Source organism: Camarhynchus parvulus, chromosome 1A, assembly GCF_901933205.1.
Source record: "Camarhynchus parvulus chromosome 1A, STF_HiC, whole genome shotgun sequence".
NCBI classification, from domain to species: domain Eukaryota; kingdom Metazoa; phylum Chordata; class Aves; order Passeriformes; family Thraupidae; genus Camarhynchus; species Camarhynchus parvulus.
Window position 1 is genome coordinate 32,713,942 of NC_044586.1, and position 24,443 is coordinate 32,738,384.

Below are 24,443 nucleotides of genomic sequence, written 5' to 3' on the forward strand. Positions count from 1 at the left end.
GATAATCTGGGCTATGTAAATCACTGGGATTGTGACTTGATGTGTGAGGCAATTTCAGTATGGTCAGCTTCCTGACCAATGCACATCAGAAATCATGACAGTTGTATCTCCTCAGGGCTGATTAAGAAACTGAGCCCAAGACAGTAATTTCAAATCACCCCTTTGAAATCTTTGCTAACAAAGGCTGATGTTATCATCATAAAAAAACAAGTTACACTAGTATTACTATATAGCAAACCTTCTGATAAAGGAATTACAGACACTTCAAAAATTTAATTTACTTGGGAGTTGGACTCTGCATCTATACTTAAAATGGGTTTCCTCAAGAGGGAAAAATTGAGACTTCCTTGACAGTGCTTCAATGGTTTGTTTAGGACAGAAAGATCTGGTCCCTGTACATCACTGGGATTGGAGACTGGATTATTGTAGGAAGAAATGCTAACTGAACAGCAAAAGAGTACACCCATTAATGGAATCTGTTCTACAAACTGGGCAATAGATTGTTTTCAACTGTAACTTACCTTGCTTGACTTGTGATCTATGTTAAAAATTGCAATTGCATCCTCAGTTTTTTTTCTGCCAGATTTAGTTATAATATATTCAGCCAGCCTGTTGGCTAAATAGGTCTTTCCTGTGCCACTGGGTCCCGACAGAATAATTCTGCGATGCTCCATCAGTAAATTAAAGTACCGTTGGGTAATTGGCTTGGGAATTAATGTGTCAAACACAAAACTGTCCAAACTGTTTTCTTCTACTCCTGGGGATAAAAGAAAAGAAAAATGGCCTGTCTTATCCTTGCTAAGGTAGTTATTTGGCACAGCACCTGATGGCATCAGTGCTATGCCCAAAGCAAGCTAAAACAGCTCTTAAATCCAGTCTTCTAAAGCAAATCCCTGTTAAGGCCTTCTTTACTGTAGAAATACTGGTATCCTTCCACAAAAAATTAAACAGCAGTGGTGAGTTGAGATGAGGGGAAGAGATGCAACCAAAGTAAATGTGAAGAGAAGGCTCAGTGAGGCAAAGATACATGTTTCAGACATTACTGGCAACGATGACATAAAAAAGGTCAAAGTGACAGCCACAAGGGTTACCACTTGTCACATCAATAAAGTTCTTCTGAAGGCCCCCTCTCCCCTCCAATAGAAAATCCCTAGAGCTCTTGAAATGTATAGAATTTTTCCTGTGGAACTGAATAAAGCATTAGTATTTCTCATTTTAATCTCTGTTTTGGGGTTGGATGTTTGCCACTGTTTAGAAATCTGGACTTTGTTGTGATTTGGCAGTCAGGCAGGGGAGGACAGATATTCTTAGATTTCCCTCAAAATGCTGAGATAGATATTATGCAATGTCTTACAGGCAGTTTGTGATAAATGTGCCCTCAAACTAGAGACAATACAGAAAGGTCAGGTGTAAGAAAAATAAACACAAAAGGATAGGGAACTGCAGTGTAGAACTCTATGGTATCTGCAGAAGTATTCTTCGGGTTTTACCTTTCAGGTTCACAGTGATGACGTTATTATCTCCAACCAGATATCCACAAGGCAGCAGTTCAGGCACTTCTAGGCTATGGGCTCTAGTTACATCCCCTATACAATAGCTAGCAATGCAGTCAGAGCTTAAACCCAGGCTAGTAGTTGGATCCACTCGAAAAATATACTCCTGAAATTATATGAAAACATAAGTCATAAAAATATTTATTGAATGAAAGCTATTTGGAAAACTGCCTACAGTTATAGAAAAAAGAACTGCGACATTGAGAATAAAGCTTAATAGTAGTTGGTGTTAGCTACATATCAAAAAACCTCAAACCAAAACAAAAACTTGGCAAGACAACTCAAAGAATACAGAAATTTTCGAAAGTGAAAAAGAAAATTGTAATAATACTTAAGCCAATTTTTCAGTGTCTTACCTTAAAGAGACGTCTGATTACACCATCTAAAACATCCCATTTTGTTTTTCCACTGACTCCAATTGATCCTATCAGGTATGCATGTGGCTTTTGATCCTGCAAAGAGAGATTTTTGAAACTGGACTAAAAATGGTGCTAATTAGTTTTCTGTGAAGATTCATAGTCTTCCTAATGAAGAATAAGAATATTATTTAGAATGAGAGTTAACGACTTTGGTAATAATCTCCGTGCCAGAAGTAGGTACAGATTGTATTACTTTGATACATCTTTATGAAGAAGGGAATACAGAATCTTGTTCTGCTCTTTGATTGCATCTGTGTTTTTAAAGAGATGACTAAAAATAAAGGTTGTGCTGTATTTGTAATTTTTTACAACACACAACATGAAAACATGACAATACAATTTTTCAGCAGCAAATTCACAGTTGCACCCTAAGGAGACCAATGCATAGGTCTAATTTATAATGACTTAGAGACAGCAAGTCCCAGGACATCCTACTACTAATTAAACTAAGATTTAATAGTGTCTAAGCCACCACAAAGGCAGAAAGAGGCCATACGGCATTAGTCTATGGAGTGTGCCTAACTGTATTGAGCATGGATGACAGAAGAGAGCTAAAATCTATGGGATATTTCCCTTCAATTCCTGGCTTAAAATACTGAAAAAAATTTGACCTACTATATGCCAGCATTTGCTTGAGCTATAGTTCTGCTCTGGGTAATGCACTTACCTTGGCTCGACTGTAGCCTTTGTTTATGGTGACTAAAATTTTAACACTATGACCTTCTTTGTGGAGTGCTCCATCAGTAACATCATCCAACAAAATATCTACATTAAAAGAAGGGAAGTGGTCAGTCTGAAAAATCACATCAACTATGTTCACATCATCAATTCAATATTTGTTCAAAGGATTTAAAAGTTAAAAATTTGTTTAAAAAGAAAGGCTGCCATGATAACAACTTGCAATTGTTGTAATCTGTAGTTATTCCCGATTCACCATTTATGTTGGAGGTAAAAAAAAAGTTACAAATTGTCAATTTTTGTAGGAATATTAGGAGTTTTAATCATGCAGAAAGGGAAAAAGAATACACAAATAAATAAAATCTTGCATTATAGTCTTGCCTTTGCTTTCCCTCTTGGAACTTTTCAAAATTACAATATGTTCACAAAGTAATGTTGTTTAAAAACGAAATTAAATTTATGTCTTTGGGCACTCATTTGTGCCCTTTAGAATGTTGTACGAAGAGAAAACAAGAAATCCTTGCATTGATATTTTTGCTGTTAAGTTAAATAGCATGTAATTTCACTTTCCAGATGATTCCTTTGCCTTCTGTACGTATGGCAGGGATAGAGTCCTTTTCACCCCCACTAGAAGACCACTTGGGACTTGTCCAGAATATGGGACACTATTTTCAGCCATTCCTCTAAGGAAAGGCTTCATTTCTCTTGGAGGTGAAGAGTGATTTTGATCTGCTCTACACCTCTGTTTCCACCACTTCATTAACTCGTAAAACAAGAAAGCAGATTTATTTCTGTTAAAGGCTGGGCTTATAGCTTTATTGCAACTGCTGGTTTCTTTTAGAAGTTCTCTCTGAGATTTTACTGTTAGACATTTAAGCTAACTATAAAATTAGATGAGATTATGGATTTGCATTTTCTTCAAAGGCCAGTACAGTAATCCACTAACCTAAGCCCTGTTCATTTTTAGTGTGAAAAACATCAGCTTCATGACATAGTCTGCACAAGGTCAGATTTCATCCAAATTAAATGAGGTCCCAGTAAGATTCAGTCACTTGTTCAAAGGAAAACCAAAGAAGGCTTATTAATATAATTTCAATTAATGTATTAAAAATAAATTTTCATGTTAAAAGTTTGATAACTTATATCCATATCTAGAATGCAGATTGTGCTGTTGTTTTGGGGGTTTTTTGGGTTGTTTTTTGTTTGTTTGTTTTTATTTTGTTTTGGTTTTTTGTTATGATTTTTTAAATTCATTGAACAAAGAAGCTTTCATTTTCTGTGAGTTTTAATAAATCTTGCTTGCTTTGTTCCAGGCAGACAGATTTTCTGTGTCACCACTGAATGTTTCACTTCACTTGTGTTTTGGCATATTTGACAAACCTTTAAGCAAACCTAAGAGCTTTGATAACGTCATAGTTTGTCTGAGGGCAAATTATGATATGATCCCCCTGTGAAATTTTTCAATCTCTACCTTATGTAGCCCTTTAAATTCATTCTTCTTTAAGTCTTTAGGAATGAGGAACCACTCTGTAGCAAAAGAACAAATTCCACTTTCTAAAAGCTCTCTCTTTCACTGATACAAGGGGCTGAGAAGATGCCCAAGGGCCTCTAATTTCATGGTGGTACTAATTGTTTTAATTTCCCCCTGCTAGGTCTTCTTTTTAGGCATGCTATGATTACTTCAGTTCAATTCTTGTCAAAGCTCTGGCACTCTGGGCCAGTCCTGTACTGGTCCTTGTTTGCTCCTTTCACTGCAGTGACTGACTGAAATAGGGGTGTCTGTGACCACCACACCCCTTCCCAGACTGTCACTCACCCTGATCTGGAAGGTATCATCATACCCTTAGGAAGTGACAGTGGACAGCTTGGTCATTTCGAGATGACCATGGTTGATTGGAGACATTGCTCCCAGAAAGCGCAATCGTATTTTTATAATATGAAGAGCCAAACCACACAATTCTCTCAGCCTAATCCTCATCATGATTAACCTCCCCATATCTCAGGGAGTTGTGTTCAGTAGTACTCCAGCTGTCTCAGAAATCCCACAAGACTTGGTGTGAAGTGTTCACCCTTCCAAGTTCTCTGGCATGGCAACAAAATGATCATCACAATGATCAAAAATTCTAGATTCATAATCAAATGGAATTCTCCACTCCTCATTAGGCACTCTTATATCTTTAATTTCTTGTAATGAAAGGTAATTACTTTTCATGTGAGAAAAACATTTAGAACAATAACACAGAAGATTATATCAGGTTTACGAAATGATGGAATCATCTAGGCTGGAAACACCCTTAAGATCATCAAATCCAACCACTTTTCCCAGTCATCCTGTTCTTCCTTCTTTCCCCTGTTTTCCTCTTCCCTTTCCTCTTTTTTTCTTCCAGCTTTTATTATTTCTATTCTTTTGCTGAACACTTCCTCATAATTTTCTTTATTTTCATTCTTTTATCTTATCTTTTACCTTCCCTTTTCTTTCCCCCATTCCCCTTCACCCATTGTATTCTCATCTAGTTCCCCCTCCTTTTCTTCAGACCTTTCTTCCTACATGTTTATTCTTGTATCTAGACAGTTAGTGCCAAGCGACAAAGTGCTAACGAAAGGCTGCTACTCATGACAGACATTCTATAACCACCATATTGCAAAAAAAAAAACAACTTTTTTTTTGTTTTGTTTTTGTTTGTTTGTTTCTGATATGTGTGGATCTGTGAGCAGTTAAATTTTTTCTCCCTGCTTTTGCAACAGCTCATTGCATGTTGAAGCCTAGTTCAGGGTCCTCCATGCTAAAAGTTAAACCCTTCAAAGAGTTGTAATGTAAATAAAAAATATACCAATTTTCATACAAAATCTGATATTAACCAGAAAAAATGTTCAAATATCCATGCAATCAATGACTGGCAAGATCATATGACTAACTGCCAATCCAAATTACAGTCAGTTTGGCATATTCCCCGCTGTACTCTTGCCTAGACTCTTTCCACAATTACTAGCCACAGTTTTATTACTTCCAGAGACTGCATTATAATTTCTGTGGCGTCTATGCTAATGAGTGCTGCTTTGCTCCTGCTTGACTCCTGGTTCTAATGTTAGAGACAGCACTTCTGTTTCTTGGCTACATTATCAAAACAGATGTAGAAGGCTTATTATCATAAACGCCATGGCATGGAAAATAATCAAATGTTGATGTTCAGGATATGGACCCAACTTCTGCTTGCTTTCCTTCATTCACAGAAGACAATGAGTGCCTAATAGATCCGGAGGGGTTTGGTTCCTGCGATAAATGGTGATTTGGTCCAACATAGGCTAGCTAGCTGTACCAAATTAAAAAAATGTAAGGGATAAAGCTAACTGAGACCGCCTCCTGCCTTAGCTGCAAATATGAAGTCAAGTTAAGGGAGCTAACTGAAAGATCAAAGACTTGTAAACAAAAAGAAGAAAGTTTCACATACTATATTCGTATTTATCCCATATGGGCAAGAGAATATATCAATACAGTTGCCATGTGTACTTCAACAGATATTTCTTTTCAAAGAAATTGTAAACTGGATGACCGAAGAGTATGGTAAACTACGTAGGCAGAGAGCGTCATGACTAAGAACAAAGCAAACATAATGAACAGTCTGCTACTGCTGTTCAGGTGCTTCTAAAAGCTACATTTCAGTCATGACCACCAGCATTCTTCCTCTTCTCTGTTACTGAGTGTGTACCTTATGTTAACCTGAATGATATGAGGTGTTTTAATTTCCAATCATGCTTCTCCTGTGAGGCCCTTTAAGGGGCTGAAAAATTCTTACCAACTGTGGAGGCATGCATGTGCCCAAAGTATGTTTACCTGATGTAACAGATTCTGTGATGTTTAAGTTGTTCAGAGAAAGTCCCAGTGACTGCCGTGATGAAGAAGACGATGTGCTGCTTGACGACTCTGATGATGGCCGGGCAGGCTTTCCGCTATTTCCAGTCTCTGCCTTCAAACGATCATTCTCAGCTTTCAGTATCTCAATTTCATTCTATAGATAAAAGAAATCAACACCAAAGCAGAGAGGATTATTCTTTTGGAAAACCACCATTGGGTGGCTAGTCTGGTCATGCTGTTCCCCTGACCCAGTTAACAGGTTTACCACTTTCACAACAGAGATATAGCACAATGAAAACTGGATTGCTTTTACTTCTTAAATGAAGGGAAAGCCCCCAGTAACCTTATTTTAGATTTTGCCTCAAGATAGATCCTAAACAATAAGCTTCAAGCTTTTGTGCTTATTATACAGTTGACCATAACGTGAGTGTGGTCATAATTTTCCCAGCTATCCCCATTTCTTTTTCAGCTACTTTCTACTGTCAAATTCCTAAGGTAATAGTTAAGAAAGTTACTGGATATGTCAATGTTTCTGAAGTCACAGAAAATTATTACTGCCATTGAATGTAAAATTTAAGCAGTCACTTCACTGAGAAATTAAATTAAAAATGAAAAATTAGAAATTGATAGTTTAACAGTTTCATAACCCTTCTTGCTATCAAATAAGACTTTTTGATCATTCAAACATGGGATTGTTAACATAGCAGTGAGCAAACTCTCTGATGAAAACAGACAGTGACAGATGAATCAGAACAACTGGAATTTTTTAGCTAAATCCTCTGCGCTGCCAAATGATAATTGAATGTACAATAATAAAATGAAAACTTAGCCTGAGAACAGCCTGGTAGCATCTAAATCTAGCTTCCAGTTGCTTCACAAAGTGCATTACAAAGCAACTGCTTATTCTTGCAGATGGTTCTGCACATCAAATTTATTTCTTCATTCACATCACCCTGCTAAAAGTCTCACTTTTTGAATGGAGGCTCAACAGCTATATTATACAAGTGAAAACATAAGGGATGGAGAGCATCATAAAAAACCCCTGCTTCAGCTACAAAAAGATTAAATCACATACACACAGGTGAGAAGACAGTGAAAGGGAAGGGACAAACCAGCACAACAGTAACAGAAGGTACTAGATGGGTGTATCAGTTTAGTCTAGGGCTCAAATCAGGAGCCACTCTGCAATTTATGCTGATTAATTACATAGCTCTTAGCAGTCCTCCATTCACTTGAGCTTTAGGTTTTTAAGGTGCTTTGAATCTAAAAATATTCACGTATCACTTCCACCAGTCCTATTTTTTCCCTTTACCAATCCTCATCAATCCTCTAAAATACCAAATTTTGGCAACTGCAAGGCGGCTGCCTTTTCTTTTGGGTGAACTTCAGAAATGGTGATTTCCAGTAACAGCATCTCAACTAGTAGCCTCTGCCCAGATTTGAGGAAGTTCAGACTTCGGAGAACTGTGCCCACAGCAGACTCCTCCCTCTGGAGAGTTCACCTGGCTCAGGCACTCATCTCCCAGTATGAGAGTGTCATCAAATTATAAGCCTTCACATCCTTTTCTCCTTTTCATATTCTTTTCCTCACAGTTCCTTAAAACCTTTCAGTGCCTCGAGATCAATGCTTTACTTATGTCTGGACAAATGAAACCACATTTATGGACTTCTAATTGAAGTTCAGTCAAATATCCCAGAGTAATGTTGGCACGTAGTGGTGTGAGCACCTGGGAGGATGGCAGGTACCAAAGATGTTTAAAGATCTGGCTGAGATTGATACAGGCACTGTGTAAACAAAGAGGTCTAGAAAAGACATCAAGCACACCATTTCTGTAGTTATGAAATCAGGTGCTATAGGCATCTACACACAAGTGCCTTACAGTGCACCTGACCTAAGCCCCCAACACAGAGCAATTCAGCTGGCAAGGCACTGGGCTGGATTCAGCTGTGCAAATGTGGGCTTCCAGTGGCATGACAAATATGGTTTTCCATGGAACAATGCTAAACCTCCATGTCCTGTGCAGATGCAAATACTTGAGGCTGGTTCAAACGGTAAGAAGTGCCTATGCTCAAAGAACTCCATTTCACCTTCTGTACCTCTCTTGGGATAATTTTAGGATAGTTCTTTAGCCCTCACTACTACAGAACTGAAACTCAACTGATTACAACAGAATTTCATCAAGCAGCTCATTCCCAGACTTTTAAATGTAGCCAACTCTGTCTCAACCTGAATCCCCAGCCCATGGCCTTGATTCTGTTCCCCAAATACAGATTTACAGTGCCTTCAGGGATGACACAGGTATCTTAGCTGCCATTCCAGAAGGGCCCAGTTCCACTGAAGGATTTATGTCACAATGTGTGGATATTAGAGATACTTTTGGGCACCCACCATGGTAGTGGGCATTTGAATGTAAGCAACAGAATTGAGTCCCATAAAGCTCTGTGCTCCACTGAAGAACACTGCCATCCTTTTTGCATCCTTTCAGCCTCCTGAAAGGGAAAATCTTCTAACGAAAAAAAGGTGTTCACAGAGGAATTGGGGCAGTGTAACAAAACAATATAGCAAAATTTTATGATGCTGGATACAGTAATTAGTTAAATTTTACATACTTTGACTTGGCAAGCCATGACTAAAATAGGAAACAGAAATGATGAAAGAGTATGCACATAACATCCTGGCTCAAGGATTTAAAATGCTGTAGAAATCACTTTTTGATCTGCTTCTCAGTCATGTTGCTAACCCTAGTTATAGGCTTGAGATAATAAATATCTTTTGGGCTGGGATTATGTCTTCTTCCATATCTCTTAAACACATTTTAGCTATTAAAATACATGCTAAGAATGTCTTTATTATAAGGTGAACACCTATCATACCCATCCTTCAGAAGTACTGTCAATCCAGCAATTTACTTTGCATTGACAGTTTTTTGGCGCCTGTAACAAAGTCCTGGGAAAGGAAACCCACCGGTCATACCTTTGGTGTACATCTCTGTCATCACTTAAGCTGCTGCACTGACCTGCATGCGGTTCATGGCTTCCCGGATCTGATCAAGGTGGTGTGCAGAGCTGAGGGCTTCCAGACGGATATCTGTTAGTTTGAGCTCCTTCTCCCTCAGCTCGCTTTTTAGCTGAAGAATAATTTCTGCCTCTGCCTCTGTGCACTCACAGATCCTAAAAAGGAGCAGGAAACAGGCAAGAGATTAAAGGAATGTTCTCTCCCCAAAGCAGTGTCATTGTTAAATATCAAAGAACAGAAAAACGCTTGCTGCTGGTGAAACCTATGATGAAGAAAGAAACTTATCAAAGAAACATGAAAATGATCAAACTGCAAATTAAAAAAGGAAAAAAAAAGTCCCCTCCAAAAGAAGTGATCAGATTGCTTTATGGCTTTTTAGTTTAGCTCACTGTGGTGAAAAACAAATTCTTAACTACTTTTCAGGTATCTTTGAGTGTCTAGCATCCATTGGTTTTAATTGGATTTTATACTCACATAATTTCTTTGGTGCAAAGTTTATTATTTCTCTATGCAATGGTAGTCAGAACTGATGTGTGCTGATTAAACTGTACTGCTGATATTTATTATTTGTTAGGCATCAGTATTTTTCTCTGATATGAATATCAGAGAAAAAGGGACAGTCTTGAATTTATAGTCTAGAAGATTTTGATCTGTAACAGTTTTGATTTGTGATGGCTGATGTTTTGCCTATAGCCTGTGATTTTGTAATGTATGATATATGAAATCATGTGGGTTGGTTTTTGTTTTTTTCCCTTGAAGACTGGATTACCACGTGGTTACTTTTCATAAGAATTTATTTTAAGGGAAAAAACCATTATAGTGTAAGAAAAGATTGAAACATGACTGGCTCAGGGACTCACAACTGTCCAGCCCTCTTGGTAGACCGTTTTGCCTCTTTGTATCATCATCAGAACCACCAGTAGAAAATAAAACACTGAACTTTTGCTTCATTGTTACACTAAGCAGTATTTCCAGTCAATTCAGCAAATGTTATTTATTACTGTGACTATAAATAGTTAATAATTTCAGAAAAATTTCAATATGAATTTTTTTTATGAAAATAAGTATTATAATTGTGATTATTACTGATAATATTTAAAAACAAACAAACAATAAAAAGAAACAAAGGTCAGGATTTAATTGCCAGAATGCATGCAAATGCATTTTGGGAAAGAAGACGCAGCACTCTTCAGGTCAACAGTTGGGTATACAAGTCCATGCCCCACACTCAGTTTTACCAGGATCTATGCTTGTAGACCACGTGGCCGTTTTGCCTTTTCTTTGATGCCCAGATTAGAGATGACCTGCACACACATGTATTAGACAGATGCAATTGGAAGAAAGTAAAGGGAATGGTTTAGAACGCGAGACCCCATCAAGAAAATATATGAAGAAATCATAAGCAAAGGGAAGATGAAGCTCATGGCAAATAAAATACATGTCCAATAGAGGAAGAAAGATAATGAATATCATTCAAAACATGCACAAATGTTTTAAATGTGATTAAAGATTAAGAAAGACATACACTAGGATTTTTTTTCTGAATATTATGCTACAGCTCTTTCTGTGATGTGTCCATACCTTCCTATGCTAAGCAAATAAGAAATGAAATTTTATTTCCATGCATATTCCATTTACTATCTAATAAAACAGTCATGAGACTAGAATTCCTTGAGCACCTTGAGAAAAAGTAATTATGACCTGATTATTCTCAATTAGGAGAAGGAAAGTAAAGCTAACATCAGTAGTAGATATTTTTTGGTTCAAAGAGGTTGATTTCCCCATATCAGAAAGAGTTATGAGTTTAGCAGAGTGAAAAAAAACCAGCGGAGGAATACAAATAAGAAAGAGCTAGGAACTCCATAAGAACATGTCAGATTTCTTCAAAAAATACTGAAGAAATCAGACAGCTGTTGACTGTTGACTTGCTCTCAGACCCAAAACCTTCAGAGTGGTGATTAGGATAAAATATAAAAATAAAATTCCACAAAAAAATGCAAGCTGATAAAAGAGGGGAAATAGATTAAAATTTATATACACCAGTAGCTACAAAGTAGATAAAGTAATAACAGGAGAAATAAGTATACTGTAAAAATTCAAAAATATATATATTTAAGAATTTTTTATTTTTAGAATGTCATGAAAAAAGGTAACAAGGAAACATTAGCATTTGGCCTTTGCTAAGTGGATACTATGAAGTTGCTAATGGTGCAGGGAGAGCACAACACAGGCTTTTGGAAATTTGTATAGCTAGGTGATTTTGGGTAAAATCTGTGAAAGGATGAAAGATTATTACTGAATAAAGACCTGCTGCAGAACCAGTGAGCAACTAGTGAAGCTCATGAGAAATCTGGCAAATGGATGGATCTCAGGATTAGAAGACCACAGCTGTTGACAATGGTTTCTGAACTGCAAATGGCCATGCTGGAGGAGGTCTGCTTCCCAGCTCACACCATTTGCCAAGAGAGACACTTACGCAGATGCTGACTGTGATGGTTTCATCGATGTTGTTGCACACTCTCCTGAGCTGTGGGGCAATTTAGGTGAGGAAGGAAGGGAGGAATCTGTCAACTCCTCTATGTCTGAATGTGAGGAAGGAGGTTTGGTGGACTTTTTCTTTCCAAAGGCCTGTTTGAAAGAGCTTCTCAGCTGGAAAACAAATACAGAGCAACATTATTTTCCTCATCACAGCACCTTGTGTGCAGCTCATGTTTTGAAGAGTTAGTTTGCAGATGCCATCCTAGCCACTGCCTGAGGTCAGTATGCAGAAGCAAGGTATTAACATATGCAACACAGTATCTCTAAAAACATGATACAGTGCTTTGTTTTGACTTTATTAATCCAGCGCAGTGCAGAAGTAATGCTATGGAGAAAGTGCAGGACCGAGTGGTACAGCTACTGGGGAGAGGTGCTCATTTAAAGCCATCAAGCCCCAATGGAATTCCATTCCCATGGCATTCCCTTCAAGGGGTGGCTTTAAATAAGCACTTTGCATCTAGGTACAGGCTCAACTAAACGCTGAAATCAGAAGATAAGTCCAATTTACAGGGTTTGCCAATTTATTTTCCCCATTAAATCTTTGAATGGTCAAACTACGCAAATGCTATGATTTGGATCACAGTCAAGAGGATCTAAGTGGGAACAAGAGGTTTGCCTTGTTGTACTATTGAGAAGAATGTTAGCTGAAAGGTATACACTGTTTGTTGCAGATTCCTTTATAGTGGTAGGATCTCTGAATGTACAAGCATTGCCTTTTCCCTCTAGAAGCTTGTATCCAGTATTGAAAAGGGACAGAATAGCCAAAGAGCCATTTAGTTCAGAAGCCAAGATGACAACACTTTTAACTGCAGTTTTGTCTGCAGTTAAAATTACCTATGTCATTTGTTCATACCTTTGTCTAAATACTGAACTTACTCATCTTAGGAAAAATACAGGTTTTATTTTTATTTTCAGAGAGTTGTTTTGATCAAAACTGTACAGAACACAACGACCAGCTGGCTCCTCTATGAAAAAATGAGGACTTCAAACACATTATTCTCATGGTAAAATTCGAGAGTGGGGAGTGTGACCACTGATCTTAATGAGAAACAATATTTAAGTCCTTTCCAGCTCATGATGTCTAAGGAGAAAGAAATGGATTTTGGCTACACTCCCCCTTTCTATAGCCTAAACTTTGAGATTAAAATGAATAAAGACAAACTGAGAAGACATACAGGATAATCTGGTTTTAGAAGGTATAAAAGCCTACTGCCAAAATAAATAGCAATCATGCCAAGATAGGGTTTTTAATAGATGCATGCCAACTTTTCCATGGTTTATATTCACCTCACTTCCTCTAGAGTTCACCTTGCAGAAACATGAAAGAGTGTGGAATTACAAATCAAGGGAATGAAGGCTCATCAGTATTTTAAAACAAATGTTTATGCAGATAATATTTTAAAAACAATAAAAACATATTTTCTTTACTGAAAGTATTTAATTAAATCTTTAGCAGTATGTGGTATTTGTATGTTACAGTTGAGCAACACCTTAATTTCTTTAAACACTGTAGTATTTTTAAGTGAGAATTCTTAACTGATTTCAACTCCCTCCATAGTGGGGTAATATATTTGAATCAAGATTTTGAACCAAACTCCAGCTGAAGAAAAATCAAACAGGGTTTCGATGTGGCCCAGAGGTGGTTTTTGGTCACAACAGCTATTTTAAATTTATGATGTTGTTCTTTTCTTGTTGTTGTGATTGTTGCTTGTACTTTTGTTTGTTTTAATTACTCTGACTTATGCAAATGAAACCCTGCTGATATTCAATAATTTTTAGTTTGCTGGTAGTGTCACAGTATGGATACACATGAATTTCTTCATATCCATCTGGCCTCACAAGAACATTGTAGATGAAATGAACCATTATGTTACTCAGACACTAGGAAATGACATAACAGCTAAAAGAGAGGCTTAAACCTACTCACCCAGTTTTTCTTTTTCTTTTTTTTGGAATCAGCATCATTACCACTGCCAATACTGGAATGACTTGTAGCGCTGTTGATACTGGAAACACTTTCTGAAGAATGTTGCCGCCTTATACGTAAATCTAAAGAAAAGAAGTTACTGTGAAATCTGTTTCAATATAATAATAATAATATTAATTCTTATATTTATGTAGCATTTGCCTCCTCAAAGGCAGTCTTCATGAATATAAATAGCATTGATGCTAGCAGTGGCTCAGATTCAAGCTATTGAAGCCTGTGAGAAACCATATAGGGAGCGAGGGGGATGCATACACTTAGTCCAATACTTAGGGGCTTCTCCAAACTAGGCTATTCTTGCCCTGGAGGCAATGACCCTTCACAGCAATCTATGCATGTGTGTCCTCATAACTAAGCACATGGATTACTTGACACTTCAGTGCCACATGTACTGCAGTTCTGAGGAGTGCAGGAACTACTCAACTTGTAGCAACACTAATCTGTGTTCAGATTCTACCTTCTAATATACCCTGATGTAAAGAAACAGGCAGGAGTTCATTAAAAATGAATGAAACAAAGTAACCAGGAAGTGGAGAATATTAAAAATAGTCGGTGCGGTTTCTGAGTTTCAATTTTTTAGAAGTCTCTGATAACTGTATCTTAATCACTGGAAATTATTCTTGCAGAACATGCCCACTAATACCAAAGGAAATTACTTTTTAGATTATTTTCTACTTCCTAGAAATTTGCTTTGCTACACTCAAGTCATGCAGTGAGATGACCTTAAGGCAAACACCTAAATAATGACCTCTCTGATGGAAGATCAATAACACTCTCAGAAACAAATACCATGATTATTTTTTTTCAAGTAATTCCTTTGCTGTTGCTTATCAGGAGGCACTTTTGAAGTACATATTTATCATGCAATATCGGCCTAACTGTAATGACAAATTAATTTGACATCTGGAATTTAAAACCTGCTTTCCTGCACTGATTTAGCACTTCATGAAGGAGCTGAGCTGTTGTCAGTCTGTCTCTTACCTACGAGAACACCAATTTACAAAGCTACAATTTTGACTGGATTCCCAAGCTATAACCATGTTATACCGTAAAACCTCACTTGTGTCTTGGGTTTACTTCATTAGTCAGTTGCAGGAACACAGTTAACTCTCGATCAATTCCTGCCCACCCAGCTCTAAGATAAAGCTCCAGGAAGTTTGGCAGACAGGAAACTTGGGCAAGGTTTCCAGCTTCGGAAATACCACAAGTATGCCTACCACTCACTTCAGAATGTGCTTTGCCTTGCAACAGAGTTCCCAAACAACAGAAAAGTAGTGACTTAGCTTTTTTTTTTCCCTGGGGAGAACTTCTGCATTTATTTTGATAAAGACAAGCCCATACCTTTGTGGGTATGATCGGGGCCATTCAAGGCTCCTTGAATAGCAGCTTGTGCAGCAGAATTCTGGGCTTTCAGCATTTCAATGGTTTCCCTTAGCTCTATAAGCTCAGATTCCTGTGGGAAGAGCAAAGAGAGATCAAAATAATGGCAAAAGAACAGTGTTTGTCTAAGCTAAAAGAAAAAATTGCAAAGGAAGAGTGTTCAAATTAAAGATCATGGGACTGCTTGGGTGAACATAAGGGCAACAATAAAACGAATGCATACTTTCTTTCCAAAGATATTGAAGTTAACTAAAATATTCTTTTCCATTTACTCTATATAAAGCAATCATGCTATTTTTAAGAAGAAAACATTTTTAATAAGGAATAATCTAAAAAGGGTCTCAATTGACTATAAAATATATAATTAAGAAAAGCTCAATGACTTTATTGGAAAAGACAATGAAACCATTTGAAGTATATCCTTTAATATGTGAGCCTACTGTTTAATGGATGAATTCAAAATACTTAATTGGTTAAACACTAATTTAATTAAAAAGCCCCTATTTAATAGAAATTGTCCTGCAAGTTGAAGTAAAATTACTCAAAATTAAGTGCAGGAAGTTCTGTATCAGAATGCATAGCTGATTTTTATTAGAAAATATATTTTATTATTGCTTTTATAAGCAATATTTTATTTATTACTGCCTGTCCTTCCAGTCTCCTTCCTATATAATTAGGGTTAAAGGAATTTAAACTCAGTAACAGAGAAAAGAAGAGAAGGAAAAGAATAAGTTTTAAATCTTTTGGGAAAGAAACTTGATCTGTTTCAATGTCACTGCTTAACTCCTTCTGGAAAGAAAACCTGATGGATTTATACTTTGTAAAATAGTTAAAAGTTTTGGTTTTAAGAAAAATCCATTGTGACTGTGTTCTTTTTCTTCCCCCCCCCCCCCCCCCCCCCAAGATGAAACAAAAGCAAACAATACAAATATTTTCTATCCAGTTCACAATGAGTCTTCCCACATTTCTTGTGTTGGTGCTGAACCAGACTCTGAAACGTTATTTTTGTAGACAGTTACAGACTCCAGTGGTGACTAGCAGCTCACAGATAAACATATTCTTTCACAGTTTGGGTCAAGGAGGCCTTTCCATTAACAGGGCATTGTTGAAAATTCATAAGGGTAGAGAGTTGCAGAAGTTCAATCCTGGAAGGTGCTAAGCAGCCTCTTAATCCTGAGCTTGGTAAAAGGACTCACATTAAATTTCTTTGTATCGTGTTTAGAGTATTTTTCCCCCCATTAGATAAATACCACAGTGAAAAAGTGAAAACCCAAACTGTTTATTTATGGATAGGATGCCTAACCTTCATTAACTTTCTCAATTAACCTATTTTTCTCTACTTAAACTTCTTTGTTTCCTGAAATTCTATTGTTCTGGTGGTTCTGGGAGGCTGCAATGAGCACTGCAGCAGCTTATGATAAGTTTTTGTTACATGATCCTTCAGTATGGAGTAAACCTGAAGTCATGAATGTTTTCATTGAATTCTGGAAATGAAATATTTTATTCTCAAACTATTTTATGATACTATCTGTGTAAACCTGATGCTGCATAGTTTTTTCCACATGCTGCTGGACATTCATGAAAAATTGATCGCAGCAATCATTAAAAAAAAATCTGTCTTATTGCCACAGATGTCCCTTTTTCCTCTTTTTCCTTTCAGTGTTTTTAAACAAAACTTTAACATAATTTTCTGACAATTTTCTACAGTAAAGCATCCTCTTTGACAAACCTACCTTTTGTTCAGCTGTCATTGTTAGACTTTGCAATCGGCCTGTCATATTTCCCAAGCTTTTTTCAAAAGCTGCTACTAGATGAGCCTGTGAAAGAAAGACAACATAGGGAAATTTTGCCAGATCTATTTGATCTTTAAAAGTATGTTTTTCCTTCAAGCACATTTTCTCCAGCTCTTTAATATTAGTTCAAACTCAGACTGAGCTAAGTTGGATAGATGAATCAGCCAAATGAACTCAGTGTTCCTCAGGCTTCTTTAGCTCCCAATGAGATTAGCTCAGGTATCTCTGCCTGGAAATGAATTATGGATTTAATGCCTGACTTTAAGTTTACTGATATATTAGCCAAAAGTAGTCTGCTCCCAAAGAGAAGTCCAGGAGCAATTATTTTCAATTACTGGACACTTCAAAACAGGAATTCAAGCACTTTATCTTGAAAAGCAAATTTTAACTTCAGAAATAAAACACTTCAGAAAAATCCCAAGCCTTAAACAAAAAATATCACAGTTAGTCTTACAAAATGTCATTGCTTAGTCTATTAATATTATATTGCTCATATATGTCTTTGTGCGTATAAAATATATTTTGTAAAATATAAATATAACATTTATAATGTGTGCAAATATATATATATAAAACAAAATAAAATCCTGAAAACTGGAGGTCTTACTTCTCAGAAAAAAAAGCAATAGAGTTGAAACAGAACAAAATATTAAAAAAAACCCAAAACTTCTTTCTCTTTTTTATTTTTTAAACAACCAGCATCCTACACTGTAATCAAACGAAATTGATAAGAATTATACTTCATCAGATCTAACTGGCATTGAGCTTTGTAGGGCAAAGAAGAGCAAACGGTCATAAAAATCCCAATATGCTAAGCCAGGGAAAGTAGAGCCAAGGGAAAGTAAAGATTTAATTTTTAAGGAAGTCCATATAATCCCGTCCATTTGTCTCCCAACATCAAATAGTAAAAGCATAAGGAAATGCTTATTTTCTCATTACCATCTCAAAAGTGGTAACAGACAAAGTCTCCAAACATTGGCACATGGAAATATAACTCAAACCCACCATATTTATATGCACAAATGGATTAACTGAGCTTCCTCAGGGAGAAAATTTAGTTTTTATTACAGCAGTTCAGGCACACACAGTGCCTGGCAAATTTTGCAGTTGCAGATTTGCATGCTTCTACAAACATAGTTGAAATTGTTTGAATGTATGTGGTTGTACTGAATCTGAGGTATAATCAAGAAAAAACGTGGTCCAAAAAGGATTTTGTTCTGCATTTTAGGAGAGGGAAAAGAGCTTCTTGCCACTTTGCTCTGTATATTATCCCTCAAATAGAAGATTACCATAAATATAATAGTGGCCTACTTCTGCATCTCCGCTTCAGAGCTGTTATACTGATGAGTGACTTTTGTGTCTTGTAAATAATTTTGGATTGCTATAAATATTTAGGTATCTTGAAAGCCTCTTATTTCATTCTTATTAAACTTACTAAAAGCTTACTCCTTGTTACCTACACTATTAGTATACTTAGGTACACAATTACTTACAGGTATAGTGGTCAATCGACCTGGTTTCTGCATCTGCAGGGATATCTTAGGGATAACTTTTGTGGTAAAGGACACACACCACAAGGACTAACTCCAGATAAACATGGGGCTAGAACAATATAGAATCTCTTGAAGATAATTGTATATATTCCTATTTTAACACTTATAACTTAGGCTATATTCTTGAAGTTAAAATCTTTGATAAAATGAACATGGAAACCTGTCAATCAATACTACAGCCTTTGGTTGTTTTTACTACTCTATTCCTCTGAGAAAATAAAAAAAAAAAATGTTTTGATGTTTTTAAACTTACTTCTAACTTTATTAATTAGCTACATGTTAAAAGTATCCAGATTAATCTATGCCGTTTTATTTCCAAAGATGATGACCACACACCCAGAACACTATCAGAGACAAAATAGATGCACTACTACAGAATTTTAGCCAAATGTCTCTCCATTACTTTGTTTAACAGGAAACTAATGGAGCTCACTGTTCCCTGCCTCATAAAAAATCTATGGCTTGGCTGATGGCCCATGGTTCTGTTTTACTCTGAGAATTACAGTGGGGACTGAGGGTTTGAAAGAGGAATAATTTGTTTAATTATGCATTGCTTCTGTCCTTTTCAGAAATTAGACTGTAATAACCACAGTACTTTGGTACCAAACTATGCATACTTGTGTAAAGTATTTTCCTGTTCCACAGCTACAAATGCATCCTGTATAGTACATGAATCGACAACAAAGAACTTACAGGAAAAATTAAGTACTGAAAAGCAGCATTAAAAATGTCATCAAAGGTCACTGAAACTATTATTTTCTGATAGCCTTTAGAGAAAGACAGCCATGTCACAAGGGTTCTTAGTAAAATTCACCCAGTGACAGAGAACATTACCTTCTTGGAATAATATACCAAACTTTTTGCATCATAAATGTGATTGGATCAAGACGATGCATTTTTTCTAACTCATTTCAAATAAAGACTATTAGATCTTGATTTCCCAATAATAAAGAAATGTAATTCAAAGTCTCATTGACCATAAACTATTCAAGAAGAAAACCTTTTAATTGCATTGTTCATGACTTTAAATATTTATTACAAGATAACACTCTTCTACTGAAGTATTGATTTTATATTCAGAGTAATAAACTGTTCTTTCTCCATGGCAGCTAATATTAATTTCTTCAGCTGTCTAGGAGCTGTGACTTGAAAACTTAAGCAGATTTTCCCTACAGAAATACTATACAGTAAAATAAGAAAATTAAGTTTTAAAAAGGCTAAATTATCGGTATACTTATATGTGGGTGTTGAAGTACACATAAACATATGTATGTATTTCCATTTGAGGTCAGCTTTCACATTTAAACAGTTAAATGCAGAATAATTCATAAAACAATTAAAGCAAAGAGAAAGAAAAATCTGTGTCTTTGATGATGTTCATCAGAAATTAAAAATTCAAAATAGAAACTTTTTTACACTTAAAAATTTGGTAATTTATTTTGATTGGATTGCTAATCCTCAGTTTCTGAGGATGATTTAATTCATCTAAAAGTTTCCATTCTTTCATTCTTGTAAAAATATTCAGGAATTGTTTTGTTTGTTTTTTTAAGATACAGCCAGTCTCTCACACCTTAGAAATCTCTGGGTTAGATTCAGAAGTTTCATTCACGGCGTACACACATCATTGCAATACTTCAAAGAGTAGCCTGAATATTTTATGTGCTTTATATAATGCTCATTCTAAAGTAAAAATATGTCTTCAAAATTGAATGCAGTATTTGTACTTGAAAAAAAGACATCTTGGAATTAGAGTTAAGTAACTGGGCATTACTTGAAGTATGCCTGCAGCAAAATATATCCATCATTAACATGACATACATATTAGATACATAGATACACAGCTCTTAATCTGTAGATAATCATTCACATGTGAGTTAATTTTGACTTCTATTAACATGTGAAATGCCCACTGGAAATAGTCAAAGAGATGTATGATTAGGGAATGACTTCACTGCTAAGATGACATATTTGATTTTAAACATTTCCTTAGTAAACTATCGCAGCCAGGCAAACCCCAAATACCTCAGCTCAGGTTTACAGCCTATCCTGAACATGACATTCACATATGAAACATCTGTCTTCCAACACACTTTGGGATTTGACCTGTGGCGTTCAGATTTATAAAACAAAGATAAATAAATAAAGTTCCTCCCACCTGACAGGGCTGAATGAAAGGAGGTGTGAAAGGCCAAAGGAGATCAGGCTGGTTGCAAGCAGCAACTGTAGATCTGGTGGCCTTCTCTGTTTGCTGTCTGCTAGCATCTTGTTGCTTGGCTGTAGGATAGTGGTTCAGAGCTGGCCAAACAAGAGCATTAGCCAGCACACCCCCTCCGCTTGCTACTGGCATCCTGGCTCTACTACAGCTTGCAAGCAAGCACCCTTCAGCTTCATACAGTACAAAGCTCTGATCAAAGTCCCTCTGAACAGGCTTGGTCAGACTGCTCACTGGAATTTGAGCCCTTGTCAGTCACATACGGAGTCTGCTGGTTGGACATTTTCTGCACTGAAAACAGGCCCTTTCTGAATTAATATTAAGATTTACCCTTCAGCCACGCTGAGACAGATGCCAGGGGTAAAGCAAGAATCTCAGAGAAAATCTGTAAATTAAGAATCCAAACGACAGCTGGACCCAGCTTGAATTTAATCATATGCAGGTGAAACACTTTGGCCCTTTGGGGTTAATCAAATGAAATAAATTGCTGAAGTCAAGCATAGTACCTGAGTCCAGCCAACAAACACTAAACAACAAATCAAACCAAATATGAAAATTTCTAGCAGAGTTTTCAGTAATGCCTGAGAAATGCTGTAACTTCCAATTGACAGATTTTGGTATAAAATAATGTATCGAGCAAAGGCTTGATTGAAGAGGTCAAATTTCAACCTGCCAGTCTTTTAATGACTTATATACTAACGTTACCAACAGTCTTCTATGGAGAAGCAAAGAAAGGAACAAATAGCGTTGAAATGAGCTGAATAAGGTGCTCTTTTTTTCACTCACGTACAGTACTTTTGCTCAGTTCTACAGAGGGAAATGCTAACAACAAATTCACATTGAGATGGAGCTTTGAAGGAACAAGATTTCTGGCTATTAACACTTTCCTTCTCCAGAACCCCAGCAAGGCAAAAGTGCTGCCTATTTTCAGACAGCGAAGGTATGGAAATTAGGAGGGGTTCAGGACTAACACTAAGGACTAATGCTAAGAGGAATGCATTTGTAGCAAAAGCATCAGAAAGGACTGAGCATTTTTTCTGGTTAGCAAAAGCACCATAAAAGATATCCTGTTCATACAGTTCTCTGTCTGCCACAGAAGACAGACAGTGATCAAACTTTTCTGAATTAAACTTAATGTTCGTTCAAAATTTAGCCTTCCTGATGAGCAAACATGACTCAAAATGAGGGTCACAGCAGTATTATTCATGTAGAGATTTGATTTCTTCTCTGAGAGTAAATTCCAGATTTTTGTGATTAGGAATACTTCTCCTTTAAAAGGCAGTGACTGGTGAAATATGTAGTCTCTTAGACTACAAAATAAATGATAAATGAATACACGAAAGGAACGCATTGCTAAGGCACAAGTACAAGTTCATGAAATCTAGAAAGCCATCTAAGTTTTCTGTAAGTTTGCCAAGTTAAATCAATTGTTTGTTAATAACTCTCAAAATTTTCATGAAAAATACTTAATATGTGGCATTTAAACATCAATTCTGTAATTAAATAAATTTCAGTGGTTCTATCACAATTAAATAGTTGAATATACTCTCCACTTTCAACATGGATTTTATTTCTGATGTTTAAGAGATACTTTGTAGAATTTCTTCTCATAAAATGCTTGAAGGACTGACAGAAGGAGTGCTAAAAAGCAGTCTCTTTTGATTGTTTGGATTCATGTGGAAGTGTTGTTTTAATACTTTACAAGTTCTGTATCAGAAACAGCAGAAAATGAATTCAGGACCAGGTTTACTGTGAAATACTTCTCAATTTTTTGGTTTTGTAAAGTATGTATCTCATGAGAACATCCTGCCAAAAATATTTACTCCCAATATCTACGTTTTTTTAAAGATGGTATTCATTGTGAATACAATTTTGTTCATGCCTAGGGATTTTGAAGCCTCTACATTTCGTGCTCCTGAAAAATTTAATTTTGAAGGAATTTCTACATGTTGGGGATTTGGCAAGAGGAAAGATTTCTCTTGTATCATTTAAAAAATGCATGTGCAAAATGGATCAGACTTAGGGTTGCTTATAGGTTTAGAGTTTAAAGAATATCTCCATGGAGATGGATTAGAAGGTGTGTAACAGTCAAAAGAACATGATTAAATTAACCAAATGTGGTACTTCTGCATAGGAAAACCAGATGTCTATACTTATATATTTAGCCATCCTATTGAAAATGTCCTTACAGTTAGATCCATAGAAAAGCATTCTTCCTAGCTGTTCAGAAGCCCAGAGGCAGCATATAGGAACAGATTACCAACAATCCAGTCTGATTTATACGGATCAACCCAAATTTATTTCTTACCCACGTAGCTGATTTAGTTTGAATAAAAACCAAGTCAAAATACCCATTTTTAACTTATCTCAATTTCTTTGAATTATGGGTCAAATCTAATTATAGCATGGAGCTGGCTTTGACAATTTGTCTACAATAAGCAATATTATTAAAAACCATCCAGAATGGTGTTTATTTAATAGAAAGTCATATTGGCCAGAGGTATAGTGAAGGACTTCTAAATAAGACTGAGGAGAGATAGGACACAGTTTGTCCAAGCAAACAAAACAATGGCTTAATTTCCTCAGCTGCAGAGAATGCTCTGACATTATTGCACTTGTTGCCATACTATAGACTACAGCATTTCTGGGTTGACTGAAAAGTGATGGAGACTGAGTAATCTTTCAACTCTCCCTTTCAACACAGCAGTTAGAAAGAATCTGCTGGTGTTTCTGTTCTGAGCCAGTGGAAGGAGGGAAGGGAAAACTGTTTTTCTACCTGCAGAGTAAAGAGAGGAGTGGTGCCAGGGGCCCTAAATTATCACCTGGAACAGGCACTGAGCACAAAGGCAAACAATTTAGTTTAACTGATATAACACCTCTATTTAGAATAATGAAAAGGTTTGGTTTGGGAGGGACCTTTAATGAGTCCAACTTCTGACTGTGGGCAGACATATCTTTCACTAAATCAGGGGCTTGCTGGAATCAAGATAACTCCTCTGGATAACACCAGGGCACTCAGAGTAGATATGGGCATGTCTGTGATTGTGCTGTGTCACAAGTGCAGCCAGGAATCACCTTCCTGTGCTCCCCACATCCAAGCAGAGCTGCAGCACCTCTGCATTTGTTGTGGAAAGAAAAGGGCCCTGCAGAGAGCAACAGACTCACCAGCAAACACACCTACCCAAAGCAGGCTATTTTAGCTCTTCTCTCAGTGTGGGTTTCAGTTTGCTGCTCTCAGGATAGAGGAATGAAGAACTGCCCAAACTGGTAAAGATGAAGGTCAGTGTCTAAAACATGTGAATGAAGGAGCCCCAAACCAAATATAGATATGCTGGCTAGTCTAGCTATACATTCTCAAATGAAAAAACCCAGAATCCAGATTTTGAATTTACAAACATTGCAATGTCCCACATCATCTGATTCACTAGTTCATTCCCAGTACTCAGAAGAGTATGGCAACCTAC

The 24,443-nt window shown here is 36.6% G+C and overlaps 1 protein-coding gene across 10 annotated transcripts in view; it reads right to left on the reverse strand.

Annotated features, from left to right (window-relative positions):
- NAV3 (neuron navigator 3) overlaps nucleotides 1–24,443 on the reverse strand; it is a 507,938-nt gene that overhangs the window by 11,627 nt on the left and 471,868 nt on the right. For all 10 annotated transcript variants that reach the window (XM_030959546.1, XM_030959547.1, XM_030959548.1 and 7 more), the window contains 10 exons: nucleotides 17,155–17,238; nucleotides 15,383–15,494; nucleotides 13,985–14,106; nucleotides 11,996–12,168; nucleotides 9,521–9,674; nucleotides 6,483–6,657; nucleotides 2,640–2,737; nucleotides 1,910–2,005; nucleotides 1,491–1,659; nucleotides 522–757 (listed from right to left, as the gene is read on the reverse strand). In XM_030959546.1, the coding sequence (XP_030815406.1) occupies nucleotides 522–757; nucleotides 1,491–1,659; nucleotides 1,910–2,005; nucleotides 2,640–2,737; nucleotides 6,483–6,657; nucleotides 9,521–9,674; nucleotides 11,996–12,168; nucleotides 13,985–14,106; nucleotides 15,383–15,494; nucleotides 17,155–17,238 (1,419 nt within the window). The remainder of the gene's footprint in view (nucleotides 1–521; nucleotides 758–1,490; nucleotides 1,660–1,909; nucleotides 2,006–2,639; nucleotides 2,738–6,482; nucleotides 6,658–9,520; nucleotides 9,675–11,995; nucleotides 12,169–13,984; nucleotides 14,107–15,382; nucleotides 15,495–17,154; nucleotides 17,239–24,443) is intronic.